At 38.6% G+C, this 18,526-nt stretch overlaps 4 protein-coding genes across 4 annotated transcripts in view; 3 read left to right on the forward strand and 1 right to left on the reverse strand.

Moving 5' to 3' along the window:
* Positions 1-165: 165 nt before the first annotated feature.
* On the forward strand, positions 166-1,379 carry LOC149718136 (ethylmalonyl-CoA decarboxylase-like). The gene is made up of 3 exons (XM_089860792.1): positions 166-223; positions 430-600; positions 688-1,379. The coding sequence occupies exons 1-3, from the start codon at positions 166-168 to the stop codon at positions 1,377-1,379; spliced, it is 921 nt and encodes a 306-aa protein (XP_089716918.1).
* The window catches only part of LOC149718137 (putative peptidase C1-like protein F26E4.3), a 173,775-nt gene continuing 155,748 nt past the window's right edge, over positions 500-18,526 (forward strand). Inside the window, exon 1 of the mRNA XM_089868843.1 lies at positions 500-600. The gene's annotated coding sequence lies outside the window, so the exon portion shown is untranslated. The remainder of the gene's footprint in view (positions 601-18,526) is intronic.
* LOC149718138 (ethylmalonyl-CoA decarboxylase-like) lies at positions 2,747-5,958 on the forward strand. The gene is made up of 4 exons (XM_089868838.1): positions 2,747-2,867; positions 4,221-4,424; positions 4,553-4,914; positions 5,375-5,958. The coding sequence occupies exons 2-4, from the start codon at positions 4,262-4,264 to the stop codon at positions 5,693-5,695; spliced, it is 846 nt and encodes a 281-aa protein (XP_089724964.1). The 5' UTR covers positions 2,747-2,867; positions 4,221-4,261; the 3' UTR covers positions 5,696-5,958.
* On the reverse strand, positions 3,063-4,118 carry LOC149718139 (bridging integrator 3-like). The gene has a single exon (XM_089868839.1). The coding sequence runs from the start codon at positions 3,997-3,999 to the stop codon at positions 3,229-3,231; it is 771 nt and encodes a 256-aa protein (XP_089724965.1). The 5' UTR covers positions 4,000-4,118; the 3' UTR covers positions 3,063-3,228.

Here is an 18,526-nt window from a genome sequence, read left to right on the forward strand (position 1 = left end):
CCTTCAAAAAATTCAAAGACAAAGTTCAATAGAAAACACAACCAAGGCTTAACTTTGCCGCCATTTTTATAAAATTTGAAACTGTGGTTCCGTTCCGTGGATGATTTTTTGTTCTTGCATGATTTTATATTTTTAGCAAGTAATTAAGAGTTAATTAGGTAAATTATGAGTTATATTGTACGAAATAAATTAGAAAGGTGTTTAAAACCCATTATAAATTATAGTAAGTAGCATATCAAAATTAATCGTATACGCTAAGCCTTGTTCAGAAAAGTTCAACAAACTTTGACCTTCAAAAAATTCAAAGACAAAGTTCAATAGAAAACACAACCAAGGCTTAACTTTGCCGCCATTTTTATAAAATTTGAAACTGTGGTTCCGTTCCGTGGATGATTTTTTGTTCTTGCATGATTTTATTGCCGTTTTTAGGTGTTTTGTCGGCAAATTCGGAATATCGACGATGTTTTTCGACAATCAGCCAGGAAATTCGAAACAAATTTCTTCAATTTGGTGGAGGGTCCGTTTCTCTTCGAAAGGATGACGCAAATGGATTAGCAGAGATTTATTTTGACCATCATGAAAGGAGGAACGCTTTTAGTGGTAAGTGGAAATTTAAATATTATTCTAAATGGGGGTTTTTACGCGACAAATATATAATAGAAAAAGTAAATTATGCAAAAATTTAAGGCAAAATGATGATTGAGTTAGCGGACATTGTTTCTGACCTTGAAAATTGGAAAGAGGGCAAATCATTATTACTCCATTCTCCCGGAGATGTATTTTGTTCGGGGGCTGATTTAAGTATGGTGACGCGTATCGCCAATCCGAAAGACGGCTTCGAAATGGCCAGCGTCATGCATGACGCTCTAAATAGATTGTACGACTTGCCTCTAATTAGCGCGGCCATCTTGAAAGGCAAAGCCATTGGAGGGGGCGCCGAGTTACTGACCGCGTGCGACTTTCGCTTAGCGACATCGCGACAAATCGAAATTCAATTCGTCCAAGTGAAAATGGGTGTCGTAACTGGTTGGGGCGGTGGTACCAGACTCAGTCATCTGGTGGGGTCTTCGAACGCTCTGGAAATCTTAATTTCCGCGCAAAAACTTAATCACGATGATTGCGCGAAACTCGGGTTGATTAGTGACACTTTGGAAGAAGGTGACGATTGTGTTGAACGCGCTAAAGAATGGTTGGTTAGTCGTACGAATGGTGCGGCTCCCGTTGTGAGAGGGATTAAAAACATTATCGCCAATTCAAGGAAATTATCCCGGGAACAATCCTTAATGGAGGAAAAGAATGTTTTCGCTTCAGTTTGGGGTGGTTACGCGCAAAAACGAATACTGGAACGAATTAACAAAACGGCAAAAAAGCCAAACTAACACTTATGGCAATAATTGCGGTTGAATCATGTCTTTGCATTGCGTAAATGCATTGAAAATTTAAAATGTTTGTGGAAACATTTGAATTTGTGTACGAACGATTGATGCGTGCACTTAACACATAACTAATATCTAGACTAATGGCACCCCATGTTATTATCCCATAGAGCTTAATGCAATCAAACCTAGGGGCTGCCATTACTATTTATATATATTTTTGTAAGCAAATTGCAAAATAGTGTTGCAAAATACAACGCATTCTTTGTTTTGTAAATTTTGAATCGAAAATCGTCCAAATTTAAAACAACTACTTTAACCTCTCTCCTAATAAAATTAGGCCTATTTTTACCATAAGTTCATAAGATATAAACTTATGCTATATATATTTTTGTAAGCAAATTGTAAAATAATGTCTCCAAATACAACGCATTCTTTGTTTTGTAAATTTTGAATCGAAAATTATCCAAAAACGTCTCTCCTAAGCTAATAAAATTAGGCCTATTTTCTCTACAAAATTAAATTTAAAAATTAGACAAGGGGTCGGACACTCACACGCACGCCATACACACGTATTTTCCCCTTCTACATTCATACATACAACAGCACCTACCATTAACACAATGCTAACAACAACTACATGTAGGTGCAATGAGAGATTAACGTTCCGTACTTAATTTTACTTTCAACCATTACTTACTTACTCAGTTGTTGTTGAAGTGTAAGTAAGTCAGGCTTAAAAGCTAGGTTGTCTGACCCCTTAGCTTCTGGACAGGAAAGGAAAGTAAGGTGCGACTTACCTGTTGAAGCGCGTCGTCGTTTCTTGTCTTTCAAGGTTCCTTTTGGGGGGGGGGGGGAATAAAATAATAATTTTGTTTTAAAGGTTTATTGAGGAAATATTAGGCGGAAAATTTAATTGTAAATAGGTGTTTTGAGGCGCGTAGATGTTAGGATTTTGTTCTAGACGGTAGGGAGCTACATTAGATCAAAGATTGGATTGGATTGGAAAAATTCAATCCAATTTATTACAGATCAATAAGAGAAAAAAAAAAGTACGTGTAATTTAATGAATTTTTAATTAGGGAAGTAATAATTATTAATATTAATTAAATTTATTGATTTCTCAGATGATTGGTAAAAATTTCCTTCATTTGATATTGGGCTTTTAATATTGATAGTCTCGAATTTTGTTATTTACCGAGAGAGTTTTGTTTGAGAATATTATGGCTTTAAGTTTTGTAACGAGGAAAATTGTACCTGCGTTGACGAAAAAGACGTTGAAAGTTTGTGGAGGTAATTTTTAATTTTGCCCGTTTTTAATTCTTGGATAATAATCGCCCCTAGGTCTATATCATTACAAATACAAATAATTGATTGCTTTAGCTAGTGGTGGTGGTGGTTGTAGTAGAAATTGCCATTCAGCCCCAGTTATTAAAGAAGAAACGGAAACGACACCCGATATCTACTGTAACGAATTTCCCATAAGAACACGTAAGTTTAATAGTTATCTCGTTTTATTTCTATTTCTATTGCTTTTCTTGTAATTATTACGCAGTATAGGTCATTTTAGGGGGCAAAATTAACTACCCATTTTAATTTTAATTCATAGTAGGTCAAATTAGCCTATTATTGAAAAAATACCTATTTTTTTTTAAATAATTTCTTTATAAATTAATTAACAACCCGTTTTTAATTAAAATCACAGTAGTCCAAATCCTTTTATTGTCCAAATTCATCTATTTTAATATACAGAGAGGAGAGTAGGCCAAATTCATCTATTTTAATATACAGAGAGGATAGTAGGCCAAATTCATCTATTTTAATTAATATACAGGATATTTTTATATAAAATTTATGTTGCTGCTATGATAGATAAAGCTTGTATCTTCTCCATTCTCTGTCTCTGTTTAATATCCACGCTGGTGGCGTTATAGTTCTTAGGCACCTTTAGAATAGTATCGTTAAAGACTGTAGTAACGTTTCCTAAATGTTCCACTTCCGATCTTATCAAAGCTTCTATGGAAGGTTGGAAATATTCCACTCTTTTATCATAGAATATCGGCAATTCTTTCGCTAGCGTGTTTCTACTATTTCTTTCCGTGGCTAAACAGGCGTTTAAAGAATGTTTGGCGTGATCTAACTTGACTAAATTATTCCCCGTTCCTTCTTTTGTCTCTAAACGTGAAACTTTAGCACGCAGTTTCTCGCAATCTTGCTTGCATTGTTCGTATTTTCTTAAAGAGAATTTAACTTCGGGGAAAACGCCATGAAACCTTTTAACTGGGTCTGTTAGCGAGTAGCGTATATTAGCCACTAATTCTTCGTCAGCTTTGGTCAAAGCTCGGGAAAAGGAATGCCATTCTTCCACTAAGGATCTTAATTCCTCTTCTTCTTGGCAAAGCGCGCTGTTCGATAAATCTTCCGTCATTTTCTTTTCGCTTTTACTCATTTCTAGAACGCAATCTTCGTATTTTTTCGAATCTTTGTACAGTTTTCTCGCGTCGCTTTCTAAACGTTCTAGTTTTTGAACGTAGCTTTCTAGTCCGTCTTCCGATTGTTCTAAATTTCCCGGTCTAAGTCCCCCTTTACTACCGGAGAATTTTTTTAAAGGATTCCAGCTCATTTTTCTCTTTAATTTTAAATTATAATTAAACTCTTAAAACTAATTTTTAAATCAATTTAAAATCCGTCGCGTAACGCTAAGCCTAATTTTCCTTTTTGTAAACAAACCCTTGTCATTGTACGCGTCATAGCTACGTCACAGTGGCTACGTAATCATTCGTAAGGAGGCCGGTAGCGCCATCTATTTTATTTAGTGAAATATTCGGCGTTTTTTGGTGGCAGGTGGGCCTCGGCCGAACTTAATTTCTAATTTAAATAAGAAGATGGCGACGGCGCCAAAATTTGAAAACGTTGTTGAAAGCGAATCGGAAATTCGAGAAGAACTAATGAAATTTAATAGCGGAGAAATCAGATTATCCAAGAATGACGAAACCGGAGTGGCCCTACTTAAATTGAGCAATCAAGAGAGAAAAAACGCTCTCAGCGGTAATTTAATTAATCCAATTCTTCCTTCCTTTCCCCTAATTTGGGATTCCCTAATTTTTTTCTTTAACTTTGTAATTGTAATAAAAATAAAAAGTGGTGTTGGTTTGGTTTGGTTTGGATTTGGGTAGGGAAAATGATGGTGGAGTTACGGGATATCGTTGTTGAATTGGAGTCTTGGAAAAATGGCAAAGCATTATTGGTTCATTCTAACGGGGATTGTTTTTGCTCGGGGATGGATTTGACGATGATCAAAGAGAAAAGTGATCAGGCCGGGGGAGACTTCTTGGCGTCGCATCTCCAAGAGACGCTGAACCGATTGCAGGCCCTTCCCCTGGTCACGGCCGCTTTGGTTCAAGGTCGAGCCATGGGGGGAGGCGCCGAACTCGTAACGGCCTTTGATTTTCGCCTTTTCGCTCCCAAAGCCGAGGTTCGTTTCGTCCATTCTAGGATGGGTGTCTCAACCGGAATTGCCGGTGGAGGAACCAGACTGGTGAGTTGTTCAATCAATCGCCGTCGATGGCGTTACTAGTCCCGTTGAATAGAGGGATTGGACAAATCTCCCTAAGTGACGTCAGAACCTCGCTTAGCCAATCGGATACGTCTTTCCCCATTAGTACTATTTCAAATTCTCCCGCCATTTTGAGGGAAAACTATTGTTAAAACGGGTCCCTCTGTATCTCCCTAAGTGACGTCAGAACCTCGCTTAGCCAATCGGACACGTCTTTCCCCATTAGTACTATTTTAAATTTCCCGCCATTTTGAGGGAAAACGAACGGATTGTTAAAACAGGTCCCTCTGTATCTTCTTTAATTAACGTCAGAACCTAGCTTAGCCAATTAGTACTATGTAAAGTAGTCCGCCATTTTGAGGGAAAATCGGATCCCTCTGTCCTCTCAATCTAGTAACTCGGCAATTGGCGGCCAGTTATTAAGTATTTAATTCAAATTTAGGTTCGTTTAATCGGTCCGACATTAGCCTTAAAGTATTTACTGAGCGCGGAAGTAATTGGCGCCGAGCGAGCTCTGGAAATCGGTTTGGCCAGCGTGGTCTTCGAGCAAGACGAGAATCTGATGGATTCGGCCATTCAATGGTTGAAACCTCTGATCTCGAATCGAGCTTGCGATATCGTGCAATCCGTTAAAAAGATCGTGTACAACGCTTCCAATCTGCCTACCCAGGATGCCTTGCGATTGGAAAAGGACATCTTCGTCTCTTCTTGGGGGGCGCCCGCCCTACTGTCCGCCCTACATGACGGACTTAAACACAAGTAGACACCGAAACACCTTTTTTTCAATTTACTCATTTTTAAGAGCGCAACTCAAACCGATGTAGTAATTAAATTTGTTAAATATACACTTATTAGGTTGTAATCTCACTCTTTCAAGGAGCGGTTGGTTCGTTTATTATTATGGCGAGTTGTTATTAAATCTTTTAAGTATTTAAAGTTAATTGTTATAAGTCATAATATACTACTACTACGAAGAAAACCAAAAAAAACACGAATTTTTCCAAATAAATTGTTATTTATCGAGTCTCCAATCTTTTCATTTCTTTTGTCTTTGCGTTTTTATTTGTTTTAATTATTGTTAGGCCTAATTATTGTTAAACCTAATTTATTGTTAGGCCTAAGTATTCTTAAGCCTAATTATTCTTAAGCCTAATTATTCTTAAGTCTAATTATTGTTAAACTTAATTATTCCTAAGCCTAAATATTATTAAGCCTAATTATTGTTAAACCTAATTTATTCTTAAACCTAACTATTGTTAAACCTAATTATTCTTAAGCCTAAATATTATTAAGCCTAATTATTGTTAAACCTAATTATTCTTAAGCCTAATTATTCTTAAGTCTAATTATTGTTAAACCTAATCATTCCTAAGCCTAAATATTATTAAGCCTAATCATTCATAAGCCTAATTAAAAACTGGGAGAGAGGTTAAAGAATAAATAATCTTTAATTTATTCCGTTTTTGAATTCTAATTAGTAATTAGCTTGGTTTAATTATTGTTAAGCCTAATTGACAACTGAGAAGGCTTAATGATACGAATTTTTCCTTCAATTTCGTGGTTATTCAATTTGTTTAGCGCTTTTCGTTCTGCGTAATTTCGTTTCAATGACAAATTAAATTTAGTTTGAATTAATTTAAAAGGCGCGTAAGTTTCCCCGGCCCTTCCACCACTCCGGTTTTATTTAAATTGTCGTCCAAGGTTAATTGGCAATTTGGAAATCTCACGGCAGCCAATTTCATTCATTAACCTAAATTGTCGCGTTGTCACCGCGGCAGCGCGCCTATATTTTTAAAGAATGACGACAAAAGAACGTCGAGCGCCGGATTCCGTCTTCTCAAAATGCCAAGGTTTAAACTTACATTCATTCTCTCTTCCGGGAGGAGCGAGAGCTCGAACACTAAACCACCATCCGAATAATTAATATTTAAAAATATAGGAATGTAGTCAATAAAGTGTCCGATCCCTCGGTGCCGGTAGATTATTAAATACTGTCGGTTTATTAAGTGTTAGGGGAGAAACGCCTTCCATGGATGATGGCATCGAGGAATGCCGGGAATTTTTTCGAGGTTTCCGCGATAAATCGAATTCCAGGGACAATTTTTACGTCGTTGTCGTCGCTACCACCCCCGCCCGCTTAGAGTGAGACAATAGGAATTTGAATATATTTTATGCTCCGAAAGAATTTATATCGGAGCCAATGTACTACGTTTTCGAAAATATGATGCCATAAAATAGGTTTATTATTATTGTTCGTGTCTACATAAAGTGAGGGTGAAATCTTAACTGTATCGCGTTAAGAATGAGCGTGAGGAAAAGCAGTTATTCCACATTTCCGGTCGCCATTTTTCAAGATGGCGGAGGATTGGGGGGAATCTTTCTTAATGCGTACCTACAACTTAAGAGTAACGTCCCTGCAAAATTTCAACCTTGTTGGTAAAGCGGTTTGGGCTGGCCGTTGATTATAAGGACTTTGAGTAGTATCAGAAGTATATAATACTTCTCTTCCAATTATACTTCTCTATTATCCCCTTCTGCTAGTATACACAGGGTTCGTACCGAACCTGGATAAGTCAGGGATATGGAAAATAGGGCAATAAGTCAGGGATTTTAAACATTTTCCTGAAAGGTCAGGGATATGTCAGGGATTTTGTTTGGTATATCAACCCATTCTTCATGCAATGCTATGAGCCAGTTGTGAAAAGTGGGCTCTAGTAAATACCTTAAAATGGTCAGGGATAACCTGGAAAACTCAGGGATTTTGGATGTAAAAATTTCGTACGAACCCTGATACAGGACATTGTCTCTTTGAGTGAAACAAAGCGGACTAGACTAGTTGAAAATATCTTATATCATTTATAAAATTTCTTAGGTTTGTACACATATATATATTATTACACGTGTCATTCTCTCCCACACCATAAATTGCTTGGGCCTTGTCGTACGCCAATGTCTGTCAAGGTTCTTTAATTAGGACTCCTTCCTAATTCCTCATTTTATTATTACACCCTCATTTAAATATTCACGCTCTGCAGTTAATTAACACGCCTTGATCATTTTGTTTTAGGGGTTGCGGGCTTCAGCTCTATTTTCATTCACGAGATTGGAGTATTATACAATAACATTCTCTTAAAATTAATGGCTCGAAAATAACGTAAGGATTTTTTTAAGATTTCGTGGCTCTCTCTCTCTCTCTCTCTCTCTCTCTCTCTCTCTCTCTCTCTCTCTCTCTCTCTCTTAGCGTTATTAGAAACAGAAACGAGCAAAAATTTGGCCTAATTAGACGACTTCTTTCTGGCCCAAGGAACAAGGGAGAGAGCGCAAAGACGCGACCTTATTCGCTAGATTATTTTTTTTGGTCCCTCCGGTGTTGCCAATGATTTTATCCGCTTCATTTTATCTTCAGATTTATCTTGGCTCCTTTTGCTCTTCGCCGTGTTTTTCTTATTGCGCTTATTTCGTCTCGAGGGAGTGTTTGCCTTTCGAGGTACTAACGAGACGTAGTTTCTCCCCTAACGAGCTTCTAACTGCAACCATTAACAAGGGGGGCATCCAATGTCAAGACCTACATGGCTCAGCTGAAATATACAGGTTCGAGGAGACCACGTAGGTGCAAGGAAATTCTTTTATTCTCGTTAGTTTAAATTCACAACTAAATTAGCTCAAAGAGGTTTTAACTTCGTGTATCGTGGCGCAGTTCGTAGCGTCATTGAATGCCAATACCTAACAAATCAATCTTCGACGAGGTCACTTTCCAAGTTAGGGTCAGTACCCAATGAAGTTCGTGCTCAGGTACCGAACTTTTTTTTTTAAAAAGTTAGTTTTTAATTCAAATGAGATTTAGTCAAGCGATCCCCGTTTCTGAACATATCTGTTGTGTAGTGGATATCTCATCCGCTTCGCACACGGAAGGCCCCGGGTTCGAGACCACGTGGGTGCAGGGAAATTTTTTTTACGCTCGTTAGTTTAAATTCTCAACTAAATTAGCTCAAAGAGGCTTCAACGTCGTGTATCGTGGCGCAGTTGGTAGCGCCATTGAATGCCAAACCTAACAGGTATCCCACAGTGTATTAGTACCCGAAGTGGTCAGTATCTCGCAGTGGATCAGTATCCCGCAGTGGATCAGTGCCCGAAGTGGTCAGTATACCACAGTGGATCAGTGCCCGGTGAAGTCGTGTCTAATGTGGTTCGTCCTCAGATACCGAAGTTATTTTTTTCATAGTTAGTTTTTAATTCAAATGAGATTTAGTCAAACGATCCCCGTTTGTACATGTATCTGCTGTGCAGTGGTTATCTCAACCGCTTAGCAACCGGAAGGCCCCGGGTTCGTCTATAAGATATAATGATCCAGTTTACTAAATATAAAAGCAATAGGTTCATTACCTTAGCTAGTCTTTGAAATTCAGATAGAACACTTTTTATGAAGGAGAGATCCCAAATAAATGGAAAACACACTTATCGTGTAAAACTGAATTTTAATTGAAAAAAAAATTGTTTGTTAATTCCGAAAACTCTTTTTCTCTCGTGAGTCCCAGCTCAATTAATTTTTTCTTGACGGTCTTCCGATCCTTTTGTCCAAAATCCGTTTCTCTCTTCCCCCCCCCTCCCGACGCTCATTAGTGTCAACCTTTTTAATCCGCGGCAACCTTATATGTCGCTCTTCGCTACTAAAACATACAATAGACAATTATTAATCCCGGCCGTCATCAGGGACATGGACAGAAATAAAATGAAATTGTCATTCTTGTAATAACTCTCATTTGTCGTATATAACATCTAATAGATTAACAACGAAGTTTTCAAATGCCTTTTGCCTGCCCTAAGATCTTTACTGAGATCTAATTCAAACTGGGAACCTGTTTTTGGGGGAATAAATATTAAAAATTCATAGCGGGCACGTTTCGCTCAAACACACGTCCTACTATGAAATATTTTTGCAAAACGCGATTCTAATCTAAGGTGTTGTGGGGATCGAGTAAACAGGGACCGAGTAATTGAGCAAAATGTTCCCCTCCTTAGGAATGACCTTAGACCCAATTTCGGAGGCTCGTAACTCATGTTCTACAAGTGATACGAGGATGTCCTTTGAGTATATTATAGCCTTATTTGCCACCATCTAACCATACTAAAAACTTGGGGATCGAGTAAACAGGGACCGAGTAATTGAGCAAAATGTTACCCTCCTTAGGAATGACCTTAGACCCAAATTCGGAGGCTCGTAACTCATGTTCTACTAGTGATACGAGGATGTCCTTTGAGTATATTATAGCCCTATTTGCCCCCATCTAACCATACTTAAAGCTTAGGGCTACGACAAACAGAGGCCGAGATATTAAGCAAAATGTTCTTCAGCTTTGGTATCGTCTCACTTATTGTTATTTTGTTACTTATGATTTTTGCACTAAACTTTGGAGGCTCATAACTCTTGTTCTACCAGAGATACGGGAATGTAAATAATGCCAACTTGACACAAATGTTCGGATAATTATAAAGGTCTTTAAATATCCCAAGCAACAAAAAAAAAGAAAAAAAAACTTCGCGGTTTCGAACCTATGGCCTTCCGTGTTTGAGGCTGATGTGTTAACCACTACACCACAGATATGTTATTATTTGTGACAGAAAAAACAGGTCCCAGTAATTAAGGAAAGCGTATTCAAACAAACCCCGCCATAAGAAAAGCTTTAGACTATACTTTGCAGGCTCGTAACTCTGTTTCTACTAGAGATACGGGGATGTCCTCTGGATATGTTATAGTGCAATTTGTCCCCCATCTTACCATACTAAAAACTTAGGGCTACGACAAACAGGGGTCGAGTAACTAAGCAAAACGTAAACAAACAACCCCGTCCCTCGGAATAGCATTACACTAATTTCTGGAGGCTCTGGTTCTACCAGAGATACGGGGATGTAAATAATGTGACCTTGACACAAATGTTCGGATAATTATAAAGGTCTTTAGATATCCCAAGCAAAAAAAAAAAAAAGAAACTTCGCGGTTTCGAACCTGTAGACTTCCGGGAGCGAGGCGGATGTGATAACCACTGCACTACAGATATGTTCTTATATTTGATCGAAAATACAGGCCGAATATTTAAGCAAAACGTGAAGAAACAAACCCCTCCATAGGAAATGCATTAGACCCAATTTTGCAGGCTCGTAACTCTGTTTCTACTAGAGATACGGGGATGTCCTTTGAGTATGTTATAGTGCAATTTGTCCCCCATCTAACGATACTAAAAACGTAGGGCTACGACAAACATGGGCCAAGTAATTAAGCAAAACGTAAACAAACAACCCCTCCATAGGAAAAGCATTTGACCCAATTTTGGATACTCGTAACTCTGGTTCTAGTAGAGATACGTTGATGTCCTTTGAGTAAGTTATAGCCCAATTTGTCCCCCATCTAACCATTTTAAAAACTTAGGGCTACGACGAACAGGGGCCGAGTACTTAAGCAAAACGTAAAGAAACAAACCCCTCCATAGGAAATGCATTAGACTATATTTTGGAGGCTCGTAACTCTGGTTCTACCAGAGATACGGGGATGTAAATAATGTGATCTTGACACAAATGTTCGGATAATTATAAAGGTCTTTACATATCCCAAGCAAAAAAAAAAAAAAAATAGTTTCGCGGTTTCGAACCTGTGGACTTCCGGGAGTGAGGCGGATGTGATAACCACTGCACTACAGATATGTTCTTATTTTTGATCGAAAATACAGCCTAAATATTTAAGGAAAACGTGAACAAACAAACCCCTCCATAGGAAATGCATTAGACCCAATTTTGCAGGCTCGTAACTCTGTTTCTACTAGAGATACGGGGATGTCCTTTGAGTATGTTATAGTGCAATTTGTCCCCCATCTAACGATACTAAAAACGTAGGGCTACGACAAACATGGGCCAAGTAATTAAGCAAAACGTAAACAAACAACCCCTCCATAGGTAAAGCATTTGACCCAATTTTGGAGGCTCGTAACTCTTGTTCTAGTAGAGATACGGGGATGTCCTTTGAGTAAGTTATAGCCCAATTTGTCCCCCATCTAACCATACTAAAAACGTAGGGCTACGAAAATAGGGGCCAAGTAATTGAACAAAACGTAAACAAACAACCCCTCCATAGGAATTGCATTTGACCCAATTTTGCAGCCTCGTAACTCTGGGTCTAGTTACGGGGATGTAAATAATGTGACCTTGACACAAATGTTCGGATAATTATAAAGGTCTTTACATATCCCAAGCAAAAAAAAAAAAAAAAAAATTTCGCGGTTTCGAACCTGTAGACTTCCGGGAGTGAGGCGGATGTGATAACCACTGCACTACAGATATGTTCTTATTTTTGATCGAAAATACAGGACAAATATTTAAGCAAAACGTAAACAAACAACCCCTCCATAGGTAAAGCATTTGACCCAATTTTGGAGGCTCGTAACTCTGGTTCTAGTAGAGATACGTTGATGTCCTTTGAGTAAGTTATAGCCCAATTTGTCCCCCATCTAACCATTTTAAAAACTTAGGGCTACGACGAACAGGGGCCGAGTACTTAAGCAAAACTTAAAGAAACAAACCCCTCCATAGGAAATGCATTAGACTATATTTTGGAGGCTCGTAACTCTGGTTCTACCAGAGATACGGGGATGTAAATAATGTGATCTTGACACAAATGTTCGGATAATTATAAAGGTCTTTACATATCCCAAGCAAAAAAAAATTTCGCGGTTTCGAACCTGTAGACTTCCGGGAGTGAGGCGGATGTGATAACCACTGCACTACAGATATGTTCTTATTTTTGATCGAAAATACAGGACAAATATTTAAGGATAACGTGAACAAACAAACCCCTCCATAGGAAATGCATTAGACCCAATTTTGCAGGCTCGTAACTCTGTTTCTACTAGAGATACGGGGATGTCCTTTGAGTATGTTATAGTGCAATTTGTCCCCCATCTAACGATACTAAAAACGTAGGGCTACGACAAACATGGGCCAAGTAATTAAGCAAAACGTAAACAAACAACCCCTCCATAGGAAAAGCATTTGACCCAATTTTGGATACTCGTAACTCTGGTTCTAGTAGAGATACGTTGATGTCCTTTGAGTAAGTTATAGCCCAATTTGTCCCCCATCTAACCATTTTAAAAACTTAGGGCTACGACGAACAGGGGCCGAGTACTTAAGCAAAACGTAAAGAAACAAACCCCTCCATAGGAAATGCATTAGACTATACTTTGGAGGCTCGTAACTCTGGTTCTACCAGAGATACGGGGATGTAAATAATGTGACTTTGACACAAATGTTCGGATAATTATAAAGGTCTTTACATATCCCAAGCAAAAAAAAAAAAAAAAAAAGTTTCTCGGTTTCGAACCTGTAGACTTCCGGGAGTGAGGCGGATGTGATAACCACTGCACTACAGATATGTTCTTATTTTTGATCGAAAATAAAGGACAAATATTTAAGGAAAACGTGAACAAACAAACCCCTCCATAGGAAATGCATTAGACCCAATTTTGCAGGCTCGTAACTCTGTTTCTACTAGAGATACGGGGATGTCCTTTGAGTATGTTATAGTGCAATTTGTCCCCCATCTAACGATACTAAAAACGTAGGGCTACGACAAACATGGGCCAAGTAATTAAGCAAAACGTAAACAAACAACCCCTCCATAGGTAAAGCATTTGACCCAATTTTGGAGGCTCGTAACTCTTGTTCTAGTAGAGATACGGGGATGTCCTTTGAGTAAGTTATAGCCCAATTTGTCCCCCATCTAACCATTTTAAAAACTTAGGGCTACGACGAACAGGGGCCGAGTACTTAAGCAAAACGTAAAGAAACAAACCCCTCCATAGGAAATGCATTAGACTATACTTTGGAGGCTCGTAACTCTGGTTCTACCAGAGATACGGGGATGTAAATAATGTGACTTTGACACAAATGTTCGGATAATTATAAAGGTCTTTACATATCCCAAGCAAAAAAAAAAAAAAAATTTCGCGGTTTCGAACCTGTAGACTTCCGGGAGTGAGGCGGATGTGATAACCACTGCACTACAGATATGTTCTTATATTTGATCGAAAATACAGGACAAATATTTAAGGAAAACGTGAACAAACAAACCCCTCCATAGGAAATGCATTAGACCCAATTTTGCAGGCTCGTAACTCTGTTTCTACTAGAGATACGGGGATGTCCTTTGAGTATGTTATAGTACAATTTGTCCCCCATCTAACGATACTAAAAACGTAGGGCTACGACAAACATGGGCCAAGTAATTAAGCAAAACGTAAACAAACAACCCCTCCATAGGGAAAGCATTTGACCCAATTTTGGATACTCGTAACTCTGGTTCTAGTAGAGATACGTTGATGTCCTTTGAGTAAGTTATAGCCCAATTTGTCCCCCATCTAACCATTTTAAAAACTTAGGGCTACGACGAACAGGGGCCGAGTACTTAAGCAAAACGTAAAGAAACAAACCCCTCCATAGGAAATGCATTAGACTATACTTTGGAGGCTCGTAACTCTGGTTCTACCAGAGATACGGGGATGTAAATAATGTGACTTTGACACAAATGTTCGGATAATTATAAAGGTCTTTACATATCCCAAGCAAAAAAAAAAAAAAAAAAATTTTCGCGGTTTCGAACCTGTAGACTTCCGGGAGTGAGGCGGATGTGATAACCACTGCACTACAGATATGTTCTTATTTTTGATCGAAAATACAGGACAAATATTTAAGGAAAACGTGAACAAACAAACCCCTCCATAGGAAATGCATTAGACCCAATTTTGCAGGCTCGTAACTCTGTTTCTACTAGAGATACGGGGATGTCCTTTGAGTATCTTATAGTGCAATTTGTCCCCCATCTAACGATACTAAAAACGTAGGGCTACGACAAACATGGGCCAAGTAATTAAGCAAAACGTAAACAAACAACCCCTCCATAGGAAAAGCATTTGACCCAATTTTGGAGGCTCGTAACTCTGGTTCTAGTAGAGATACGTTGATGTCCTTTGAGTAAGTTATAGCCCAATTTGTCCCCCATCTAACCATTTTAAAAACTTAGGGCTACGACGAACAGGGGCCGAGTACTTAAGCAAAACGTAAAGAAACAAACCCCTCCATAGGAATTGCATTAGACCCAATTTTGCAGCCTCGTAACTCTGGGTCTAGTTACGGGGATGTAAATAATGTGACCTTGACACAAATGTTCGGATAATTATAAAGGTCTTTACATATCCCAAGCAAAAAAAAAAAAAAAAAATTTCGCGGTTTCGAACCTGTAGACTTCCGGGAGTGAGGCGGATGTGATAACCACTGCACTACAGATATGTTCTTATTTTTGACCGAAAATACAGGACAAATATTTAAGGAAAACGTGAACAAACAAACCCCTCCATAGGAAATGCATTAGACCCAATTTTGCAGGCTCGTAACTCTGTTTCTACTAGAGATACGGGGATGTCCTTTGAGTATGTTATAGTGCAATTTGTCCCCCATCTAACGATACTAAAAACGTAGGGCTACGACAAACATGGGCCAAGTAATTAAGCAAAACGTAAACAAACAACCCCTCCATAGGAAAAGCATTTGACCCAATTTTGGAGGCTCGTAACTCTGGTTCTAGTAGAGATACGTTGATGTCCTTTGAGTAAGTTATAGCCCAATTTGTCCCCCATCTAACCATTTTAAAAACTTAGGGCTACGACGAACAGGGGCCGAGTACTTAAGCAAAACGTAAAGAAACAAACCCCTCCATAGGAATTGCATTAGACCCAATTTTGCAGCCTCGTAACTCTGGGTCTAGTTACGGGGATGTAAATAATGTGACCTTGACACAAATGTTCGGATAATTATAAAGGTCTTTACATATCCCAAGCAAAAAAAAAAAAAAAAAAAATTTCGCGGTTTCGAACCTGTAGACTTCCGGGAGTGAGGCGGATGTGATAACCACTGCACTACAGATATGTTCTTATTTTTGATCGAAAATACAGGACAAATATTTAAGGAAAACGTGAACAAACAAACCCCTCCATAGGAAATGCATTAGACCCAATTTTGCAGGCTCGTAACTCTGTTTCTACTAGAGATACGGGGATGTCCTTTGAGTATGTTATAGTGCAATTTGTCCCCCATCTAACTATACTAAAGACTTTGGGCTGCGACAAACAGGGGCCGAGTACTTAAGCAAAACGTAAAGAAACAAACCCCTCCATAGGAAATGCTTTAGACTATACTTTGCAGGCTCGTAACTTTGGTTCTAGTAGAGATACGTTGATGTCCTTTGAGTAAGTTATAGCCCAATTTGTCCCCCATCTAACCATACTAAAAACGTAGGGCTACGAAAATAGGGGCCAAGTAATTGAACAAAACGTAAACAAACAACCCCTCCATAGGAATTGCATTAGACCCAATTTTGCAGCCTCGTAACTCTGGGTCTAGTTACGGGGATGTAAATAATGTGACCTTGACACAAATGTTCGGATAATTATAAAGGTCTTTACATATCCCAAGCAAAAAAAAAAAAAAATAAAATTTCGCGGTTTCGAACCTGTAGACTTCCGGGAGTGAGGCGGATGTGATAACCACTGCACTACAGATATGTTCTTATTTTTGATCGAAAATACAGGACAAATATTTAAGGATAACGTGAACAAACAAACCCCTCCATAGGAAATGCATTAGACCCAATTTTGCAGGCTCGTAACTCTGTTTCTACTAGAGATACGGGGATGTCCTTTGAGTATGTTATAGTGCAATTTGTCCCCCATCTAACTATACTAAAGACTTTGGGCTGCGACAAACAGGGGCCGAGTACTTAAGCAAAACGTAAAGAAACAAACCCCTCCATAGGAAATGCTTTAGACTATACTTTGCAGGCTCGTAACTTTGGTTCTAGTAGAGATACGTTGATGTCCTTTGAGTAAGTTATAGCCCAATTTGTCCCCCATCTAACCATTTTAAAAACTTAGGGCTACGACGAACAGGGGCCGAGTACTTAAGCAAAACGTAAAGAAACAAACCCCTCCATAGGAATTGCATTAGACCCAATTTTGCAGCCTCGTAACTCTGGGTCTAGTAGAGATACGGGGATGTAAATAATGTGACCTTGACACAAATGTTCGGATAATTATAAAGGTCTTTACATATCCCAAGCAAAAAAAAAAAAAAAAAAAAAAAAAAAAATTCGCGGTTTCGAACCTATAGACTTCCGGGAGTGAGGCGGATGTGATAACCACTGCACTACAGATATGTTCTTATTTTTGATCGAAAATACAGGACAAATATTTAAGGAAAACGTGAACAAACAAACCCCTCCATAGGAAATGCATTAGACCCAATTTTGCAGGCTCGTAACTCTGTTTCTACTAGAGATACGGGGATGTCCTTTGAGTATGTTATAGTGCAATTTGTCCCCCATCTAACGATACTAAAAACGTAGGGCTACGACAAACATGGGCCAAGTAATTAAGCAAAACGTAAACAAACAACCCCTCCATAGGAAAAGCATTTGACCCAATTTTGGATACTCGTAACTCTGGTTCTAGTAGAGATACGGGGATGTCCTTTGAGTAAGTTATAGCCCAATTTGTCCCCCATCTAACCATACTAAAAACTTAGGGCTACGACGAACAGGGGCCGAGTACTTAAGCAAAACTTAAAGAAACAAACCCCTCCATAGGAAATGCATTAGACTATATTTTGGAGGCTCGTAACTCTGGTTCTACCAGAGATACGGGGATGTAAATAATGTGATCTTGACACAAATGTTCGGATAATTATAAAGGTCTTTACATATCCCAAGCAAAAAAAAAAAAAAAAAAATTTCGCGGTTTCGAACCTGTAGACTTCCGGGAGTGAGGCGGATGTGATAACCACTGCACTACAGATATGTTCTTATTTTTGATCGAAAATACAGGACAAATATTTAAGGATAAAGTGAACAAACAAACCCCTCCATAGGAAATGCATTAGACCCAATTTTGCAGGCTCGTAACTCTGTTTCTACTAGAGATACGGGGATGTCCTTTGAGTATGTTATAGTGCAATTTGTCCCCCATCTAACGATACTAAAAACGTAGGGCTACGACAAACATGGGCCAAGTAATTAAGCAAAACGTAAACAAACAACCCCTCCATAGGAAAAGCATTTGACCCAATTTTGGAGGCTCGTAACTCTGGTTCTAGTAGAGATACGTTGATGTCCTTTGAGTAAGTTATAGCCCAATTTGTCCCCCATCTAACCATACTAAAAACGTAGGGCTCCGAAAATAGGGGCCAAGTAATTGAACAAAACGTAAACAAACAACCCCTCCAAAGGAATTGCATTAGACCCAATTTTGCAGCCTCGTAACTCTGGGTCTAGTTACGGGGATGTAAATAATGTGACCTTGACACAAATGTTCGGATAATTATAAAGGTCTTTACATATCCCAAGCAAAAAAAAAAAAAAAAAAAAACTTCGCAGTTTCGAACCTGTAGACTTCCGGGAGTGAGGCGGATGTGTTAACCACTGCACTACAGATATGTTCTTATTTTTGATCGAAAATACAGGACAAATATTTAAGGAAAACGTAAACAAACAACCCCTCCA

The sequence above is a fragment of the Phalangium opilio genome, unplaced genomic scaffold (assembly GCF_054372755.1).
Source record: "Phalangium opilio isolate 3A_F unplaced genomic scaffold, DU_Popi_V2 ptg000002l_1, whole genome shotgun sequence".
NCBI classification, from domain to species: Eukaryota; Metazoa; Arthropoda; class Arachnida; order Opiliones; family Phalangiidae; genus Phalangium; species Phalangium opilio.

Bases quoted from the DNA above. Each gene is read 5' to 3' on its own strand.
- LOC149718136 (XM_089860792.1), top strand. From the start codon at position 166: ATGAGTTATATTGTACGAAATAAATTAGAAAGGTGTTTAAAACCCATT. The intron at 224-429 runs GTAAGTAGCATA...TGCCGTTTTTAG, and splicing joins AAAACCCATTATAAATTATA to GTGTTTTGTCGGCAAATTCG. The intron at 601-687 runs GTAAGTGGAAAT...CAAAAATTTAAG, and splicing joins AAGGAGGAACGCTTTTAGTG to GCAAAATGATGATTGAGTTA.
- LOC149718139 (XM_089868839.1), bottom strand. From the start codon at position 3,999: ATGAGCTGGAATCCTTTAAAAAAATTCTCCGGTAGTAAAGGGGGACTT.
- LOC149718138 (XM_089868838.1), top strand. From the start codon at position 4,262: ATGGCGACGGCGCCAAAATTTGAAAACGTTGTTGAAAGCGAATCGGAA. The intron at 4,425-4,552 runs GTAATTTAATTA...GGATTTGGGTAG, and splicing joins GAGAAAAAACGCTCTCAGCG to GGAAAATGATGGTGGAGTTA. The intron at 4,915-5,374 runs GTGAGTTGTTCA...ATTCAAATTTAG, and splicing joins CCGGTGGAGGAACCAGACTG to GTTCGTTTAATCGGTCCGAC.